This window comes from Triplophysa rosa, linkage group LG23, assembly GCF_024868665.1.
Source record: "Triplophysa rosa linkage group LG23, Trosa_1v2, whole genome shotgun sequence".
Taxonomy (NCBI): Eukaryota; Metazoa; Chordata; class Actinopteri; order Cypriniformes; family Nemacheilidae; genus Triplophysa; species Triplophysa rosa.
The window spans coordinates 12939717-12961117 of NC_079912.1; the positions used below are offsets into that span (position 1 = coordinate 12939717).

The following is a 21401-nucleotide window of genomic DNA, read 5'->3' on the forward strand; positions in this document are numbered from 1 at the left end:
TCACACTTAATATTCCACATATATCCAAAAGGCCAGGCTGATAAATAAAGCTGTGTAGCTATGTGACCCACTGGCAGCACACTTTATGAAAACATGTTCCTGGAAACTTTACAAAAAAAATGTTTCCCACTAGCAAGATGTTTCACTTGACTTTCCTTTTAAAGTATTAACCAAGTAACTTGTGTCATGGTACTTTTTAACAGTTCTGGCAACAACAGTTGTGTCAAATGAACATTAAAAATAGAAATTACACAACGCCCATGAGAATTGCTTTAAAACGGCTTGATTTTAAAGGATGGGAAAGTCTTTTTTAATTCATCTTGACAAAAATCAGGTAGTTTCCAGCCAAGCCAAATCGTAGCTCACCTGTCCAAACCTTGGGCTTCTCCTGTCACCTGATAGTATGTTATCTGTTCGGACATGAACATACTGTATTATGATCACTGCCACCTTAGAAATGACCAAGGGAATATAAAATGATCCATAACGGTGTAAAGAAGGTGTTCCCCCAAATTCCCACTTTGCTACAGAACACATGGCTGTAGTTGGTGAATTATAAAATGGCGCTGATAGAGGCTCATTTTTTAGTTAGTAGAGTATTAAAAAAACAAGATCTGGCCTAAAAAAATATATTATATTACGCCCAGTTGAAAAAAACAGCATTTGCAGGTTATGTAGGTTTTGAAGCATGGTAACTGGTTTGTGCTGGTTTAAGCTGGTCATTTGCTATTTTAAGCTGGTCATGTGCTGGTTCAAGCTGGTCCTGAGCTGGTTTAGGACCAGTTTAAACCAGCACATGACCAACTTAAACCAGCATCCATGCTTCAAAACCTACCTAACCAGCATTATGCTGTTTTTTTCAACAGGGCGTTTATAAATATAAAGTTACTATTATAAATATCGAACCATTAACTGTTTACTGTTTACAATTTTTATCTTGTTTAGTCTTATTCCACTAGGATTCCCATCCGCCACATACGCCATAACAAATCAATGCATGCGCACGCGCCTGGCCTGAAGTTAACTTCCGGTCTGTGTTTTACGTTTGTTTGGCTAGTGGCCAATAATACAACTACTTAGTTATATTTTAATATATTTGAAGAGTTTGGTTCCAAAATTTGATACCTCCGTTTTTAAAAAATTCAAGAATCATGTTTTTTATTGCGCATTCCAATTAATATCAGTCAAACTGCAGTTGGTTTGTTTTGATTTAAGCCATAATAACAAAAAATAATACAGCCAACTAACACAATAAAAACATGATAACATAATAAAAAAAATTGTGTTTCTTGTGTTTTTGTTTCTATAGTAATGCTCTAATTATAAGTAGTCCACTAGATGGCACTAGAAGAACACTTTATTGAGTGCTGGTCACGAGGACCCAAATGTGCATAAAGGCCTCTAAAACCACATTAGGACCAGTTCTAACTTCCTGTTTGGCAGACAAAACTCAAGAATTCTCTTTTTGTCTCTGTTCCAGTAAGACCTTCCCAAAGTCAGTCATTACTTCAATCAAGGCAAACATCCCAAAATGATATTCCCTACTCTAAACATGCAGCACTCTCAGCATTCTCACCTCATGTGGCTAAACTCTATTTGCTTGTATTTGAGACAGCTGGTAGCAATTGACTGCTATATTTAAAACTGATGTGTCAACATTGGTTTTACTCAAAGACTAAGGTTTTACCACATACTAGCCATAAACATTGCTTATCGCTCGACTAAACGCCTCTCATTCCATCACACTCATTTAAATGAAAGGATTTTCATACAAACAAGCTTTATTTACAGTAATAAGTGCATTCATAGAAAATCACTACTCGTGTATTCAAAACAACAGTTTTCAATCACTATATACATTTAATGCTTGTGTATAACATCCATGATTATCTTTTTCTGCTCCAGTCAGACAGACACACGTCAGGTCAGCGGCACAAACGGCACGATAAATAAACAAAATGATTTAGCATTTACGAAGAATGGTTTAAATTCATACATGTAGACATAGTAAATTATCCCTGTAGCTTTTTAAACTGTTATCAGCTCAGAAACGTAAAAAGCGTCTTTCAATGAGGTACTGTTCAATCGCTGAGTTTCTGAAAAAGGCGGAGAGAAAGCAACACCCGGCTTTTGTTCTGGTGGCTTTACTTATGCTTTCTCTGGCTCTGCTAACATCATATTTGGCCATGATTTGGCTTACTGTTGCACCAAGCCACTCTCAATGTTCTTCCCTTTCATCAAATTCATTCAATGCTTACTGCAAACCAACAAAAAGTACGGTATAAATACACAGGTCAACAAATGCATAGCATTTTTCATGAAATAGCACTCAAGTTGCTATAAGGGCTGTCGATAAACCTATCAATAACAAAAAACAACAAAAATCCATGGTTGAAAAAAGTCTATTCCTGTCCAGTAAAAGTATACTCAGTTCTTTGTTTTTGCCATGCAGGACCAGTCATTGGTCACTTCCTGAACAGGCAGATGTCTCTGTGAATGGCTGATCTCGTTCTTGGCCTGGGGTGATGTGCTTGGGATAGATTTGGGTTCACTATGAAGGCTGTCATCATTAGATTCCTCCTGAACCGGGCAACTGAACGGTTCCTCCGTCGCCCCTCCGCTGCCCAGTGACGTCTGACTGACGTACACCACAATGACCTCACCAGTGAAGTTCATTACCTGCCCGCTGGAAATAAAAGTAGTGTTGTTGTTTCCCGTCACTTGACCTGCCGAAAATAGGGAAAACATCAGTGTCGATGTTAGCAGAACAAGGCAGAAGTAGAAACAGCAATATTTCCATGAACACCAAACAAGTATTTCTTTCCTGGAGATGAACCCAAAGCGTAAAACTGGAACCCATTTACGTTTGATGAACACGTTTTGAAAGCAAACAGTTTGCATGTTTTGGTAATCAGATCTATGTTTTTAAATCATACAAACGTATTTATAGTCTGTCTGGAACACATGATGAATAGAGTGTGGTGTTTCGCAGTCTACATTTTTAGCTTATGACTGAACCCGTTATATACAAGTATTATTTTTGAGACGCTTAAAGGGATAGTCCACCCGTAATCAATGTTTTTGTCATCATTTACTTACCCTCATGTCAGTCAATATATGACTCTTTCTTCTGAGGAACATAAAAAGGAGATATTTGGAGAAATGTCTCAGTTGTTGCGTCCATACAAAGGAAGTCAGTTAGGGGTGAATGTTTTTGGTTACCAACATTCTTCAAAATATCTTCTTTTGTAAAAAAGGTTTGATACAGGTTTGGAATGACATGAGAGTGAGTAAACGATGAATGATTTTCATTTTAAGTGAACTATCCCTTTAACTGTTTTTTTTCCCACCACGAAACCCTTGAATATAGGCTGAATGAATGGTTCCCGTTTTTCAGAACACACATATTCTTGACAAACAGACTATCAATGACTCACGTTTCACACATCTTTTAGTCATTTACCGCAGGTTTAAAATGGACTCTACACCCACTCCCGGCACTGGGCGCCTGCCATTATTTCAACAAACACTTCTTACTGGAATGCACATGACCTGAATGTGCTTGTTCTAATTATTAGTGAAGAAAAATGATGGTCACACTGGTCCCATAACTGTAAATAATACTAATAAAATATTAGATCCTAATAGAAATATTAGACATTTGATGCACTTCCATACTGATTTATTTACACTTCAAATGCATTTGGCAGACGCTTTAATCCAATGCGATTTACAATGCAAACAAACATGCAGGTGGGGCTGTGTTGCATAATCAAACTACTGGAATAATTGCCACACTGTGCACTTCTAACCCCCTATTCCTGTAAGATTATTACTTTTTATCTTTCATCATATTTATCCAAAAGGAATATAATCATATAACAATGCTGGCGCATCTGGGAATGTCTGTGAAGCAATATTTTGAATACCTCACATGCACAGACAACAGTGTTTCTTTGAAATTTCACACTATTTACAAGTGTTTTTTTCTTACCAGATGTTAGAGCAGCTTCCGAGCACTGGTTCTGATACTCCGTGTCTGCGTCCGGGTCAGACATCTTATTATCATTGCTGTGGATCAGCGAAAGGCCCTGGTCATTAGTGCTCACAGACGGCAAGAGAGGAATGGTGGTGGAGTCTATGCTGCAGCAACAGGGTTCATTTTGTCTATATTGGCCCTCGACCCGACCTCTGTCACCTCTTATCTCCGACATGGTGTCCTTACCAGCAGGGCTGCTGTAGTCCAGGTAGAGTTCCTGGGAGCGCTGCATGTAAACGCAGTCGCCAGCGCAAGCACGCAAACCCTCGGAAGAGCAGTTCTCACATACCACAGGCTCTTTTAAACTGATCACCTGCACATTTTTTGTTGATGGACCAGCAGCATCTCCTGTTCTGCAGGAGCAGCACGTTGTCAGGCCTATGGGTACCAGTTGACTACAGTCTTCGTTTTCTCCGACCTCTATGGGTTCCTTGGAGAGCACACAACTGCAGGAGCTGCCTGACAGCGGGGATGCGGATCCACTCCCAGAATCCTCACTGGAGCTCCCTGATGATGTGTCAGCTCGGTCGTGGTCTTGTTCCTGGTCAGTGGAGGTTTCATCATTGATGGTTAACACGGTGCTGGGACACGTCATCTCTGGAGGGGTTTTCTCTTGGCAAATTAGAGGGCAGGTTTGTGCACCAGTAGGACAGTGTGAAGGTATCACAGTCTCCTAAAGAATAAAACATACATATATTTAAATGAGGCAAATGAGGTCTGTGACTATATTATACAGTAGGAACCAAAACAAACATCTCAACATCATCAGAGCATGTTTCAAAGATCAACTTGTGTGCTTTAATGGAAGCAAGGACATGTGACTTTTTGTTCGAAGATTAGCAAACAGATCAAATTTGCATGAATTTGTTTTTTTAACATTCGTTTCCTCAGACCTCTCACTGTCTTGACATTCTTACTCACCTGTTGATTTCTGCTTCGTTTCAGGTTTTGGACGCACGTGCGAAGATTTACTGCGGCGCCAAAAGAAAAGCTTTAATCCACAACATAGACATGAATCCCTCGAAGTGTAATAAAGCAACTTAATCCAGAACAATATTTACCAGAGAGGAAGGTCATCCTTTCCTTACAGCAGAATAGAAAAAGAACCACCAGAGATACCACGATGACGACGGAGAGGATGGCCACCACCATCCAGGGTGTCGTAGGACCTGGAGGAGTATGTCAATGAAAAGGTTAAAATACTCATTATAGTCAGGTATCATCAGCATGTGATGATGATTAAGTTATTTAGGTCATCATAGAGTTTTTCTGGTCAGCTGGATGTGTTTTTCTACGTTTTATCACATCTAATGAAGCCATTTGGATGAGTGTCGAATCAGTTTGAGCAACAAAGACAGGCAACCAGAATAATTCTCAAATAATGTTCCAATGTTTTGTTTTTTATGTGATTTTTAAAGTCATTGGTAAGGATTATTAAAATGTACAAATTAACTTTTGAATATTATATTTTAGAGCCCATATATATCAAGATGATATCCTTTTTCACTTATAGTGGCCACAAGAATTGATAATGACGATATTACTGTGGTATTCAATTACATGGGTTTTTAAATAAACAAATAATCCTATCAAGTCAAATTAGTCGTCAGTTTTGTTTATTTTCTTTTTTACCATTAAATCACACTTATGTATTTATAAACACATACATGTATACATACTGTATTTAGGAAAATTTACATGTATTTATTTATATTTACCAATAATTTAAATTACATATAAATGTTTATTCATTTTTATATTTTACATTTTTATTAAATATGTGCATGTGCATGTTTTTAATATGGCACAGTACACAGACATGTATTATGCAAACACAAGCTTTTATTCTGGATGCGATTAAACATTTGACAGCCCTACTTAAAATACAAGTGTTGGGAGGCAGAGAGAGAGAGTTGTGGCTCTCAAGCTCATTTTTAAAAAGGTGCGAAATTATTTCATCATGTGATATACTGATAATCGTGGTTTTTAATATCACAGTTATTCCCAATAACGGTATATTGTGATCCCTATGCAGCGCAGTATATTGCACAGCCATTTCACAGTCGTGTGAGTCAGTTTAACCTAATAAAACGCTCATGGAACTTGACACAATACAAATGATTTCAATATCCGCCTATTTCCTGAGGTCAGACATACAACACTTTATCCAACCTACCGGGAGAATGCAGTCCACACACCACATCTGTCTTACTGCTGCCCGGCTGCTTCTCAGTCTTGCCAATGGCCTTGCAGCTGGAAGAGAATGAGACATATCAACACAGGGCGGCTCAACAGCCTGGTCACTCTAGCTTCATCAATCCCAATTTTCTCTGCTAAAAGTAACCACAGAGAAAAAAGCAGAGAGAAAATGGGATCTTTCAAGGGGAAGTGGTGGAGTAATTAATCATAATACCACAGTGCGGTAAGACTGAGGGGGCTTGAAAAAATGACTGCGCATTCCTGTGACCTCCTCCAGACAAACAGCGTGCCCGTGAGAAGAAAAGCTGTGACTTTGAGTCCTTTGAGATCTGCGTGCGTGAGTCAGAGAACAAGCACGTTTGTGGCGTACACTCCCATCTGTTGTTAAACCTGTGGAGTTGTGAATGTACACAAAGTTTTATGTTCTCACAGATACTCACTCTGTCCATTTCTTGCAGACTTCTGTCGACAAGGAATCGGAGAAAAATCCATACTGACACGGGACACAGGATGCTCTGTCTGACGCTTTGTCTGAAATGAAGAGAGATAGAAACGGGGGATGTTCATTTAGACACACAGTGACAGAAGTGTTCTTAGTTATCATTTTAAGACTTTTTAAAGATTTGATCAAAGATGCTAAATGAATGCTTCTTTATGATTAACAACCCCGCTTTAATGTACCTCAGGACAAACAAACCCCCAAAATCTGAAGCGCATGAGAATTACAGTACAGTTTGATCCTTTTTATATGAGCCCACAAACTGTTCGGTCACAACAGGCTCTTACCACACATCACAACTCCTTCTCCAGCAGGGCATTTCTCAATAGCCTCGCAATACTCGCAGTTTATTAAGGAACAGTGGAAACCCTGTTTGCATCGACAGGGTTCGGGCGCTATGGGGTTGTGTGGACGAGTGCGGTTGAAGCCTTTACCTGCAGATATATATCATATTTATTTGTAAATCTATGGAACAACACATCGTTAATATATTACAATATATTGAACAATACATAAAGAATGTCCACATTTCATATATTTGTATTTTTTCATCAAATATAAGCACATGGTTCTAATACTGTATGTGACCCAGTCTGTGAAAACCATACTACACTGCGTTCCAAATTATTATGCAAATGATATCTTTCTCTGGTTTTCCTAATTTGTCGATGCAAATGACAGTCAGTATAATTTTCAAGTAATCAACAGTTAGGGTACATTTGGAATTTTATTGAACAAACCTCCCACTGACAACAGTATTTATTTAAAAAATGAAAAACTCAAAATGAACTGTTCCAAATTATTATGCACAACAGAGTTTGAAAACATTTCATAGGTTGTAAAAAACTGAAAATGGTCATTTGTTGAATTTGCAGCATTAGGAGGTCATATTTACTGAAATCAAAAGCTATTTCAATCAAAAACATCCTAACAGGGCAAGTTACATGTTAACATAGGACCCCTTCTTTGATATCACCTTCACAATTCTTGCATCCATTGAACTTGTGAGTTTTTGGATAGTTTCTGATTGAATTTCTTTGCAGGATGTCAGAATAGCCTCCCAGAGCTGCTGTTTTGATGCTAACTGCCTCCCACCATCATAGATCTTTCGCTTGAGGATGCTCCAAAGGTTCTCAATAGGGTTGAGGTCAGGGGAGGATGGTGGCCACACCATGAGTTTCTCTCCTTTTATGCCCATAGCAGCCAATGACACAGAGGTATTCTTTGCAGCATGAGATGGTGCATTGTCATGCATGAAGATGATTTTGCTACGGAAGGCATGGTTCTTCTTTTTGTACCATGGAAGAAAGTGCTCAGTCAGAAACTCTACATACCTTGCAGAGTTCATTTTCACACCTTCAGGGACCCTAAAGGGGCCCACCAGCTGTCTCCACATGATTCCAGCCCAACAGTGACAGCATAAATGACTCCGCCACCTCCTTGCTGACGTCGCAGCCTTGTTGGGACATGGTGGCCATCCACCAACCATCCACTACTCCATCCATCTGGACCATCCAGGGTTGCACGGCACTCATCAGTAAACAAGACTGTTTGAAAATTAGTCTTCATGTATGTGTGGGCCCACTGCAACCGTTTCTGCTTGTGAGCATTGGTTAGGGGTGGCCGAATAGTAGGTTTATGCACAACTGCAAGCATCTGGAGGATCCTACACCTTGAGGTTTTAGGGACTCCCGAGGCACCAGCAGCTTCAAATACCTGTTTGCTGCTTTGCAATGGCATTTTTGCAGCTGCTCTCTTAATCCGATGAATTTGTCTGGAAGAAACCTTCCTCATTCTGCCTTTATCTGCACGAACCCTTCTGTGCTCTGAATCAGCCACAAATATCTTCACAGTACGATGATCTCGCTTAAGTTTTCGTGAAATATCTAATGTTTTCATACCTTGTCCAAGACATTGCACTATTTGACGCTTTTCGGCAGCAGACAGATCCTTTTTCTTTCCCATATTGCTTGAAACCTGTGGCCTGCTTAATAATGTGAAACGTCCTTCTTAAGTAGTTTTCCTTTAATTGGGCTCACCTGGCAAACTACTTATCACAGGTGTCTGAGATTGATTTCAGTGATCCAAAGAGCACTGAGACACAATACCATCCATAAGTTTAACTGAACAATATAAAATTAAATGTTTACGACACTTAAATCCAATTTGCATAATAATTTGGAACGCAGTGTAATGTCTCAAAATCTAATTTTGAGAAAACAAGCGTCAAAGATTTATTTCAACTATATAATTTCACTATGGTTTCAATCTTGGTCTTAACGAGTCAATACTGAAGATATTAAGGTTATATTTTGATTGAATGATTTTATGTATAAAACAGTAAATACAAAAATGACTTTAGCAGGGTTTTCACAGACTGGGTCACATATATGGAAATGTATCATTTATTATATTGCATTATATGCTCCAGAAAGTATATTCCCATATATTTTCGTTTCATAAGGGAGGTGACTGACCCTCGTCGCAGAACTTCTGAGGGATGCATTTCATGTCACTGCTCCAGTCCGGCTGGTACTCATCACGACCACAACCCCGGCATTTTGTGCCCGAGGTGCCAGTGCAATGGTCGAAAACATATTTTCCTGCATTGAAAAGAAATCAGTTGTACAATTAAAGACATTAAAACAACATGCACACTGCAAGAGAAATCCTTCGGATCTGTGGGGAGGAAGTGTTTATAGATCATAGTTTATGTGGGTTTTTGTGGACCTCTTCCCTTTTCTCTTCTTCTGCTTTTTAATTCGGAAAAATGGGCAGTAGCAGTTTTATCTTTATTTAAACCTGACCTTTCACACCCACTAACCTCACACACAGCCTTTATAAATCACTTCCAATGATCAGACAGATATTCAGTTAAATGTGTTCGCTGTTGTACAATATGGAGTACTCACCTGGTTCACATTTACTGCAGCATACTCCGTTGTGCTCATACTCAGGATGGCGGCAGGTTTTGGCCAATCCTGTCTGAAACAAATGACAAATAAACGTTTTACAGCAACATGTCACATAAGTGCCAGAAACATAAGAGTATGAGAGTAGACATTTTAGAGTAATTGTGTAACTGTGAGATGTGCTCTCAGAGGACTCATATGAGAGGTTTTAAATATAGATGTTTACTGTGTGTAAGAGACAGGGTTTCAGCCTAACTAAGACTTCCGAATGCAAAAGATGACATCACAGGTCAAATGTAGTGTCAAGGCAATTCATCCAAATATATTCTACCTTGTATTACATTCAGATTCTTTGGAAACCTGTTTGCAATAGTACTAACATGCATCCAAGGGACATCAAACAACAGATGTGAGATTTGCAATTACTTCTTGTTATCTTGATATTTCGTCATTTTAGTGCGTTTAGTCAGTTTCCGTCCAAAATGTTTTTTCCTAAAGCAGTTTATATGTTAAACTATAACCTTATGAAACATTGTGAATTTACTTTTGAGCCTTTACTCTTGTCATAACTTCCATTGATAATCTTAATTCATAAGCTTCTTTTGAGTGCTAAAGACATCAGAAGGAAAGAGAGAGGCTGTATATGTAGGGGTATATTTTTCAACTCACAGCAGCCTGTAGAAAGAACATAAAAAAGGAAAATAAGACACAAAACGCCACCCACATCCCTCCAGATACCACAAAAGCATTCCACGGTTTAACAGCGGGGCAAAATTATACGCAATCCTCTAATTCAGTGCAAATATGAGAAAATCCAGCTGTCACTAATATAAAAGACAATAAAAAAGAAAATAGTGCCAAGCTCAGCATACTGGCGGAGGTGAGCAGGGTTGTGGAAAGGACTTGGCTGAAATACTAGATATTTCTTAACAGACTTGAAATTAATACCAAGATTCCTTTTTGCAAGTACAGTAAAAAATAAACGTCCCCCGCTGGTCATGTTGAGGTTTTGTATGCCAGCCAACATGGACTGTATTTTAAAATCAGAGGACGTTTTATGAATCATGAAAGCATTGTTTATCCCACTAAAACAATGTAGAAAACATTTTGTGAACATATCCAGTCTTATTCCAGTTTCCTGATGTAGTTTATGGATCAGTGCATTTAACCATCACCTCAATAGGAAAAATCCACGTGTGTTATGGAAATTCATAAGGAAAGGCTTCTTTATCAAATTTGTTGAAAAGGACATGACCTTTACCTATACAAGTAACCTGTCAAGCTTAGTGTAAGCAAATAAACAAATATTATGAGAAAAAAAACAGCTTTATTCAAATGATGAAAACAGGTTGTGTCCTACTGTGACATGATACACAACCCTGTGGGTGACACTATTCAAATAATAATGTTTATGCAATATAATTCTCTGATGATATTTAAGAATACTTCACCATGATTGTATAGCTACTTTAAATTTGTAAATGATGTAGTGTTTTTTTTTGTTAGGACATTGCAGTTATGGACTTGATTGAGAAGGGATTTTCTTGCCTCGTTGAAAGACCCACAATCGTTTTGATGGAAGCACGAGGAAAAAACACAGGAAACCCAAAAGAATGTTCAGAATCTTTTCTGATCCCTCTTCATCGGAGCATAAGGGCACGCTTGAGCGACACAACATATTTTCATTGACTAAATATATAAGATCATGGTCAGTAACGCCCTGAAAAATTATACGTTAGAAAATATGCGCCGGACACGAGATGTCTTTCTCACGGGACATCACTATGTTTAGCCGAGCGTTGCACGATACGCTGTAACTCACAGCAATTCAAATGATTTTATAAGATCAGTCGAGGTCATTGTGTCTATGTATGTGCAAAGAAAGGCAGAATTAAATTGGTAAAATGATTTGGTAAACAAGTATAATATACTATTATATATTGTAAGACATTTACCCACCTAGTATGTTATATGAAATATGACTCACAGTTGTGGTAAAAAATAGCATCATGAATTTGGCAAGTCTATGCAAGTCTATTGCCTGAAGAATACACTAACAACATTTATTACAATTAAAGGTTGAAAAAAGCATTCAATGTAATACAATAACATTTTCTTGTATAGTGCTGCTCACAACTTGGCAAGTTCAGACCTGAATGTGATGCAATAGAAAACAAGTTAAACCTTCTGACCTGATAGACCGTTAGATAACATTGAGAGACAGCTGGGAGACTGATTTACTCGCAGTCAGAATGAATGAATGAATGCATTTTGATAGCACGAAAACAAACGTTGAATCTATATTATTTCCCTATACCTTCTACAAACCAGATAGGAAACATCCATTATGATTTCATTTACAATATAAGTTTTGAAAGATGCTACTTGAAACGATAGGGAACGTTGCATTACTATGGCTATGACTTTGAAAAGGTTATATGTCAATCGTCAATGGAATGCTGCCGAAGTTGGGAATTTTAAGGAACCACACATGCCTGTTTTGCACATTTTCACATTTATGTTTAGGGGAAACCTCGTATTGTTCTCTAGGAAAAAGCCCGCACACTTATGGTTTAGAGATCATTCAAAACAACATGAACGAGGCACATCCCATTGACATTCCCTTTCACATGGAGTTCCCCTCACAATTCCAACTCGGGCAAAAGTGCATAGAATAAATCTGACTGCTAGCAGAAAACTGCTTACATCAGAAGAACAAGAGAGTGACTACACATCTAAACCTAGCCTGCTAAAGAAAAAAATAACAGAAATCATCACAGATGTAGTGGTTTTAATAGAAACTATAATGGACTCTGTGGGTCTCTATTGGTAATGTGATGGGTTCTGCTGGTGGGATGATAGCTGGTGGATGGGTACCAATAGCACATCATTAGATCCTACTGGAATAAGACCCAAACCCACAACATCAAGGAATTTATACTGGTTTTAAAGGAAAATTCATACTGGCGTTTGTAACAGAAACCATTACAACTTTTCAGCTGGTAGCTGCTTACAGCATTTTTGGGAAAAATGTCATGTTAGGTAGTTTACTAGGTTTTGAGACACAGCCATGTGTGTAAACTGTACAAGCAGTTTCTACAAAGCAAGAGCTGAAATGAAGAGAGGAGGGTAACGGAGTTTGGCATTGCGGTGAGGAGGAGGGCTATCCTAAACGGTTTCCAGTAAATACCGAAACCTTTTCCCGACTGAAACAGTAATATTTAACATATATTTTTTTAAATAACCACATTCCAACTGAAAAGGATTAAAAAGCTGTATGTTTACATCAGTTACAACCGCAAACAACCTACCTGCGTGCACAGAGCAAGCACCAAGTGCGTGATCCATCCTTGAAATATCCAGCTAGCTGAAAAATCCAGTCTCATTATTCTAAACTTTAAAACACGCGCCGAAAAAAAGCGGACTCAGCAATGTTTTTTGGGTTTCAGTATGATTGTATGTATGGTCCACAGGAGTCCTCTGTGCGCTCTTGGTATCAGTGAGAAGAGATGAAGAACTGTCCAAGTTCCAGTCTCAGAGATCATGTCCCATGATGTTCAGTCACGCACGCCCGACTGCAGCTCGCGCTGTCTTTCCACAGCACTAGAGTCATGTGCACGCTGCTCAATTTCTCACACGCTCCTCCCCCTTCTCGTAATCAAAGTATTCCACACATGAATGGGTTGATATACATAATAACACTTGGTTCAGCAGCAAATATTAGGGTCAAAATATAGATACTGTAGATACTTTAAAACAACAACAACAATAATAGTAATGGTTACAATAGTTCTTTTTTATTATATGTATTAAACAATATTTAAGATAAATATTAATAAAAATGGAATAATAAATATCATAAATTCTTATTGTTCGCACAATAGCTCATATAATTTACACAACAGGCATAAAAAGAACAATAAATAAACAATTTAAAAAATACAATGGTCTATAGATGGTCTTAAAGTCCCAGTGAAATTAAAAATGACGATTCTTATTTTTTCGTGAAATATTGCAGCGTTTATAGTAAATAGCTTATCAATGTGGGTCATTTTCTTTTTAAAATTCATATACCCTAATAATCTTTGGTTAAAATCTGAAAATGCACTTCCGCCCTGAAATGACTATCCATCTCAAATGACGTAAACTAAACGGCTTGGCCGGAGCATCCGTTAACTCCTCCCCTTCAACTGTCAGTCTGCTGCCAGTTTCATTTCAAAATGCAGCGGCTGTTTTTACACATCCAATCAATTCTCAAGGAAAAACGCAAGCCACACCCACTAATTTTATACTTTGAAATTCCTTTTCACTCCGAAATGTGTCAGAATACGGAAGTAAAAACGATCGCAACTTCCGGTTCACGGGGACTTTTACGGCAACAACATGAACAAACGTGTGGCCCAACTTAACTTCCGGTAGACTTTCGCAAAGAATCAATAACAACGGAGTCACTGTAGAGTATTTTATTTTATTACAATTAATATAAACTACATTATTAATATAAATTAAATATAATATAAGTTAAATTATTTTATTACTAGCCACTAGCCAGACTGATAAACAAACACAGACCGGCCGATTTTAGAAAAAAAAACTTGCATGCTTCAAACATGGGTTATCAAATGAATTTAGTGTCATAGCTTTAATTGTGTAACTTTTATTGTAACCTGCCGGTCCTTGAAAAGCAGAATAAGGATAAAAAATCTGTAGACTGTAACATTAAAATAAAGTTAACACTTATTCCGTATTATTCATGAATAAATCAGTGAATCTCAACCTTTGACTTCAAGACTCCACCCCATTGTCCACAACAATATTTGAGGCCTCATGCAGCACTGACAAGTTGCACCCAGTAAAATAATCTACAGCTTGGCATAACTAGAAAACAAATAAAAACAACAATGAAAAATACGTTGATTTTTAGTTGTTTTAACTTATTTTAATGTTGCGACATCTTGAGGCACATCTTTGAGAAACACTAGCCTGAATCGTATTTCAGCACATATTGAATATGTAGAACTGAAATTGTCATTCCACTTCTTAGATTCCTAACCATCGTAAACGGGCTGGGGTAGATAGCAATGCACCCTTTCAGTAAATCCTTCTAGGGCGTGTGTCTGAAACTTCGCCAGAAATTTTACTAATCTGCAATCCTCTCGCTTTCAAGCCCAAAGCTGCCGTGTATGCCCCATTAAACCAGCAGGCTGCTTTGAATAACTGTCGTCAATAAAGCTGAAGGGCATGTTTTGGCACCCATGCACCCTCTTCCATGCAGCTCCTCCACAGCCACGCATGCAAATCATGTACACGCTGTCCTCAGTTCCTGGAGGCCTTTCAAAAAAAGCTGCTTTGACAGGCAGTTTAGAGATGTCACAACAGACTAATTGTTCATACAGGAAAAATAACACTCAAACATGTTATTAATAATTTAGAAATATTGAGAAATAATTTGGTGTTTTGCAATTGAATCAGTAACAAACATGAGTAGTAATATCACAATATTTGGATCTGTGATATTGCAGTGGTTAGCCAAGTCTCTGAGATCATAAAACGTGTTTTGATTCATTACCTACTGTGTTAAGTGCACTCAAGTCGATGAAAGAAATCCAGACTGGCTGGCACTCTAAAACATCTTATAATTTGACATCAAAGTAGTTGCATATTGGACAGAACTCCGAATTTTAAAGATCGTGTTTGCTGTCTAGTTATACACATGATCAACAAGGCAAAAGAAAACAACACAAGGAGAGGCAGAACGTTCCTGTGGTTTATTCTGCCTCTCTTTTCCTCTTTGGGTTTGGAAATGTTCCTGATTTCTGACTCACAGTCCTCTTCAACTCTTGCCCTGCACAATGAAATTTCCACACATACTACTGTAGATCAACTCTAAAGTCAGACATAAATCTCGGGAGCACTGACGCCTGGTGTAACCTCTTACCTGATCCCCATTAAGGGTTATGCAAATACTTCTGTTAGAGCATTATTGTTTCTTCTTAAAAAAAAGAAAAAAGTTACAGTGTAAAACACAAAAGTTAAAGATTAAAATGAACATGCAAATTTTGATCTCCTTGCGTCAATAAATTGACTCCTTAACAAAGGCTTCTGTAGAATCAAACAAAAATGTCCTCACAGCAACCGATGACCATGTAATCAAAAGATAATTTATCATCTTCTGAACTTTGAAACTTTTTCTCCAGAAACAAGCTAATGTCTTTGAAGTATTTGAAGGCCATATTTTTATTGTAGTAACACCTGCTGAAAGTTTAAACAAGGCGCCACAATATTGTGTATTTTCAGTGAAGGTTCAAGGGCTGTGCTGTATATAAACTGATATGAACCCAATAAATGAGGAACTGGGACAAACAATGTGCTACTGACATTTGCTTAAAAGGTACTCGAGTGCGAATATATTATAATTGTTGTAACGCCTGCTATTGGCAAAAAACAAACTGAAAATGTACTTCATCCAAAACAGGTCAAAGGGCACTAATAAGAGTCAGATGTACATAAGTACACAAGTGGTCTTCGCTTTTTATTATCTCATGACACGGATTTCAAATATACATGATATCGGGTGCGGTTCTCTTGATTCACTGTATTTTACAGTTATTTACGATTGGAACATATCCAAAACAAGAGAAACAAAACCCCACACACTTATAGAAAATATTCTCCAGAGACACGGCAACAGATAGAGACAACAAGACAAGGAAGAAATTCTTTTGATTTCATAAAGTTCACATTTTCAAAAAAGAAAGAATGTGTAGTGATGTGAATAAGGGAAAAAAGATGAGTGCAAATTTCTTTGGAGGCTGGAATACATTTTTAAGACATAAATATGTTAAAATATATTAATTCAAAGACGAATAAAACAAAGGCAGACGATTGACTTCAAGTAGAAGATCCCAGACAGGATCGTGGGAAACACCCGGGGCTGCTCTCATTTCTTTCTCTGGAAAACGTTAGCCAGCATGGCACCTGAGGTGGTCAGCTGGCCCATCTTACTTAGAAACTTGGTCTTTGCGTCCTCGCCCACCAGACTGGCCGCAATAGAAATGGACCTGAAAGAAAACATTTAAGTTAGAGATACCAAATCCCTTTGGGGAGGGATATAGTCATATTCAGAGACGCTACCAAGCACACATTCAAGAAAAGCCTGTGTTTGTAATGAGCAAAACGATAAAATAAATAAATGTAAAAGCCCTAAATTAAACAAAAAAGAACAGCTATAGCGGACTTAAAGGGACAGTTCACCCAAAAATAAAAACAGTTCTTGGCCACAATTGACTACCATAGTAGGAAAAATTACAATGGTAGTCAAAAGCGCCCCAGAACTGTTTGCTTTTCTACATTGTTCAAAATATATTTGTTTGTGTTCAACAGAACAAAGAAATAAAGCTATTTTTCCTACTAAGGTAGTCAATGCTGGCCAAGAACTGTATGGTTACAAGCATTCTTCCAAATATCTTTCTCTGTGTTCATCAGAACAAAGAAATGTATACAGATTTGGAACTTGAGGGTGAGTAAAGAAAGACAGAATTTTCATTTTCAAGTGAACCGTTCCTTTAAATGTCCAAAAGTGTCCCCTAAGATGCATTTCCTTCTAAAACATTCATGCTTTAATGTCACCCACCCAGCTTAAGAAATATAAAAAGTGAAATCCTAGATGACTCGTGGCAGAGAAACCCACACGGTTTGTGAGGGGCAGATCAACTGATGTATAATGGCTCTCAATGACAGTCAGAATGATAGACCTCTGTGAAGTTATAACGTTCAAACATTTATAAATATCTCAAAGAGTTGTGGCAGAAAACCACTGGCAGCGTTGCTCAGCTGCTCAATGTGATATTAAAGAGACACGTGCTGTTAAGATCAAGCCGCATTTTAAAGTTAAAGGTTTTAGTGCCACATGTGTTCACAAGCCGGGGAAGCTACGTTTATAAACCTTACCAAACACAAATCTCACTGTAAAGTGAAACCGTATATAACCATATTTCTTTTTGTTACCCCTTTTAACCTATTCTCTACATAGCTGGACTTGTTTCAGGACTCTCTTGCTTTGTATGACCTTGTGGTCTCATGATAATACAAGACCCCTCAGCTTCCTGGGCCGCCTTAACCAACCTGTTGACATTTTGAAATAATGAACTTCTACATTATTGCTTACATGTACTGTATAAATATTGCACGTTTTATATAACTTAAAGAAACAGTTCACCCAAAAATGAAAATTCTGTCTTCATTTACTCACCCAGTCAATAAAATCCCAGAACTGTTTGGTTACAAGCATTCTTTCAAATACTGAATTGATATTTCATCAGAACAAAGAAATTTATACAGATTTGGAAAGAACTCGAGGGTGAGATGATGACAGAAATTTTATTTTTGGGTGAACTGTCCCTTTAAGAAACTCCCACTTTTCTACTCAAACTGAAATGAAGGAATTAGATAAATAATGCTCACACTTGGCTAAATGTGTTCTTACGGTTTTAAACCAGCATTTTTTCTTAATGTGCTATTAGTTTAATGTGAAACAACCCTTCCATGGGCCCACAGGCACAGCGTGAATAAACCTGGTTTGAAATAATCATGTGGCCGAGCCAGCTTGCAATGCCTGATGGGAAACCTCACTATGCTTGTGAGAAGTGGAGACGCTGAGTCAAAACCAAAGCTGGACAGATAAATTGAGGAAATAAACATGTTAAAAGCTTTTCTGACTAGAATAAGATTAGATAGGTGTACTTGAGAACTGTTTTATGTATTTATGTTACACATTTTTATATTGAATTAATTTATTTTGCTACTGAATAAGCACTTGCCCTGTTGTTTTTCGGCTGAGTAGCGCCATACTGGCCAAGAAATTATTGAAGTTGGAATAAGAGAGGTAAAAGAAAAACACTGTATTCATTTGATTTTCCACTATAGTGAACTTTTGTAGAGCTCCATTTAAACACGCGAAAAAAACAACACTATAAAAACAAGTATGAAAATGACTTCTCACCCTTGTGCCTCTCCAATGCCTTTGTTCTCCACCTTTATTTCACATTCCTTTATCATGGAACTCAGAATAACCTAAAGGACAAACAAGCAAAGGCGGGAGTATTTTTAATGTGCTTCTGGGAAGTGCGACATACACGCAGACGCACACACACCACGTGTTCGGGGTGGCACATCAGCTGCGCATTACCAGGCAATTCAATAAATAGAAATGGCATTATATGACACAAAGCACAAGAACAGTTAAAACACAAGACATGGACATGTTTTTCAATTTAAATGAGTATTGGCTTATAAATTGAGAAGTTGTTCTAGATATAGATCGAGTACCTCGTGTTCTGGAGAAAGCTGCTCCATATCAGCCCTCAAACATCTCAGTCCCGGGAGGAAATGATTCACCATCAGCTCTTCAGAAATAACTGAAGCCCACGAGTTAAGAAAAGACAATGTCTAACATACCTATAAAACATACTTTTGTCCTATTCCCAACAAATAAGGCGATCAACTTTATAAAAATCTACACATATCAATTCCCCTTGACCCGTATGTAAACTCGTGATGTTACGGCGCGTCAGAATACAGACAGGAGGAGGTTTCACAAAACTGCATGGGAGGCAAGCCACTACTACACGGGGGTCTTAAATAAGAAACAGTGGAGGAAAATGAAATGAAACAGAGAAATATTTTACAGAACAACTAAAGAAGCGTCTGCAAAAGCATGGGTGCTGGGAATCCTGACCAAAGGGCCGGGCTAAACTCTCTCTGCTCCAACTAACAACATCACAGAGCATTTAACGACAAATTCAGCCATCCACCCTGCAATTTAGTGTACAAAAATGGATGAGGTTTATTTTCTTTCTTTCCCCGCCAGCGGGATATGCAAACATTTTCGAAACATTGAAGCACTCTGAAGAGGAGGTAAAGAAAGAGAAAGAGAGAGCGATGGTGACTCCTATCCAGCTTAAATAGTTGTCCATTGTTCAAAATTGAAAAAACAAGAAAAGTGGCCACACCGTGTGTGTGTTCGGTATTCAGTTGAAACTGGCGGTGAAATTGTGGTCAGCTGCCATACGCCACAAACTCTGTTACAACTTCAAAGAAAACAGTGAAAAGATCACTTCTGCTTCCAGGCATCAGCAATGGAGGTGTTGAGAAAATCCACTTCAGTTTTGGAGATGTAAACCATCGTCTGTTACTGAGGCTTACAAAATCAATAAATGGCTTGAATTGATTTGTCAGAAAGTCATTTCAAATGCTACTCTAACAATATCACCCACAGCGTGTTCATGGACCATCTGATGCATTATGGATAGCAAAACAGAAAAAGCTACAATCTGATTGGCTGGACTGCAGAATTAGCAAAAGTCAAAAGTCTAACTACACAAGACAGATTATATGGCCACAAGAAGTCAAAAGTGTATGACAGACAAAATTGCTAAGTGTTTAAAGGTCCAGTGTAAGAAATGTAGCGGCATCTAGCGGTGAGGTTGCGAATTGCAACCAACAGTTCACTCCACCCCTCCCCTTTGAAGCACTACGGTGGCTGACACAGGACTAAGATGTTGTCACGTTTTTGCTTCTTTGCTGAAGGAGATAACATATTTACGAAACGTTCTCTGTAGAGCAGTTAGTCCGTTTAGGGCTACTGTAGAAACAACATAGTGAATTCCATTCCTGGTGTATGTAGATAGAAAAAGCTCATTCTAAGGTAATAAAAACATAACGTAAGGTCTTTATACACCTCTGAAGACATAGTTATGTGTTTATATTGCATTTCTGTCAATAAATCCTCGAAAAAATTACACAGAGCATCTTAAATTTAGAAGTAATGTCTCTATTCAGTTGAACTGTAAAGGATACAACAGCAGGATAAAGCGCTGTAAGCCTCAAACAGTTGAGTGGCAATGTCAATTCTCTTACTCTCCACCGTCTGCTGGTTATTACACAGAGCAAGTTTGTGCAAATGAGGAAGGACAACTGTAGGAAAAACATACAGAGAACATTTTATAAAAACAACAACACAATTACTCGTTCAAATTATGCGTGTGTACTCAAGGGCAAATATAATCACAGAACCATGACAATACTGCTGGCAAAAGGCTACTGTGTTTTTAAGGTAAACACTCTTTCTTTATACTGTATATGAGGTGCTAAAAGAGCCTTACATTCATCTCTGAAGCGGGGCTCTGCATTGGGTCCCACTCTTCCAAACGTTTTGATAATTTCCATGTGCAAAGAATGCTGGTCCTGATACTGGGGGTCTTCCAGAAACGAGGCCAGCTGCATCTTCACTCTCTCTAGCAGCTAATACAGCACACACAGACACATATACAATCAAGAATAGTTTTTTTAATTTGGTTTGTAAGTATGGAGTTGTTCAGTCGTGATGTCAGCAAGTGTCGTCAGCAAGGGTTTCCTAAGGAATATTTAATCAAAGTTTGTTAACTTGTCTATGTCTGTGCATTGAAAAATCAACCTATTTCGATTTAATGAATCACAAAAGTGACCACAGTCGTGGATAAAATGTGAATTCTGTTTATTACAAGTTATTACATCGTTGTTGTTGGTATCCCCATTTTTCATCGTTTTTATTTTTTCATAAATCATTACTATTGGTCACCATTCGTTTGTGGGTTTTGCAAATATGCAAACAATAGAAAATATAAAAAAGCTCATTGTTTAATTATTTAAAAAATCAGTGTTTTTTTTCATTTTCTGTGGCAGTTTTGTAGATGCAAGGATTTAGTCCGAAAAT

At 38.0% G+C, this 21401-nt stretch overlaps 2 protein-coding genes across 9 annotated transcripts in view; both read right to left on the reverse strand.

Moving 5' to 3' along the window:
• Window positions 1-1774: 1774 nt before the first annotated feature.
• Window positions 1775-13217, reverse strand: tnfrsf11a (tumor necrosis factor receptor superfamily, member 11a, NFKB activator). 2 transcript variants are annotated; one of them, XM_057323402.1, is made up of 10 exons: window positions 12961-13217; window positions 9650-9722; window positions 9215-9340; window positions 7025-7171; window positions 6679-6769; window positions 6216-6292; window positions 5101-5208; window positions 4961-5010; window positions 3995-4712; window positions 1775-2726 (listed from the first exon to the last, which is right to left on the reverse strand). In XM_057323402.1, exons 1-10 carry the CDS (start codon window positions 13033-13035, stop codon window positions 2428-2430), a joined length of 1764 nt encoding a protein of 587 aa, XP_057179385.1. In that variant the 5' UTR covers window positions 13036-13217; the 3' UTR covers window positions 1775-2427. The 2 variants fall into 2 exon arrangements, with proteins under 2 accessions (XP_057179385.1, XP_057179386.1); XM_057323403.1 differs by having other exon boundaries at window positions 9650-9718; window positions 12957-13217.
• A 2943-nt stretch (window positions 13218-16160) lies between these two features.
• The window catches only part of relch (RAB11 binding and LisH domain, coiled-coil and HEAT repeat containing), a 33512-nt gene continuing 28271 nt past the window's right edge, over window positions 16161-21401 (reverse strand). For 6 of the 7 annotated variants that reach the window (XM_057323240.1, XM_057323242.1, XM_057323244.1 and 3 more), the window contains 5 exons: window positions 20812-20950; window positions 20507-20623; window positions 18977-19065; window positions 18651-18721; window positions 16161-16710 (listed from right to left, as the gene is read on the reverse strand). In XM_057323240.1, coding sequence (XP_057179223.1) covers window positions 16590-16710; window positions 18651-18721; window positions 18977-19065; window positions 20507-20623; window positions 20812-20950 — 537 coding nt within the window. In that variant the 3' untranslated portion in view covers window positions 16161-16589. Of the gene's footprint in view, window positions 16711-18650; window positions 18722-18976; window positions 19066-20506; window positions 20624-20811; window positions 20951-21401 lie in introns of those variants that run through there. The other variant, XM_057323243.1, reaches the window with a different exon arrangement.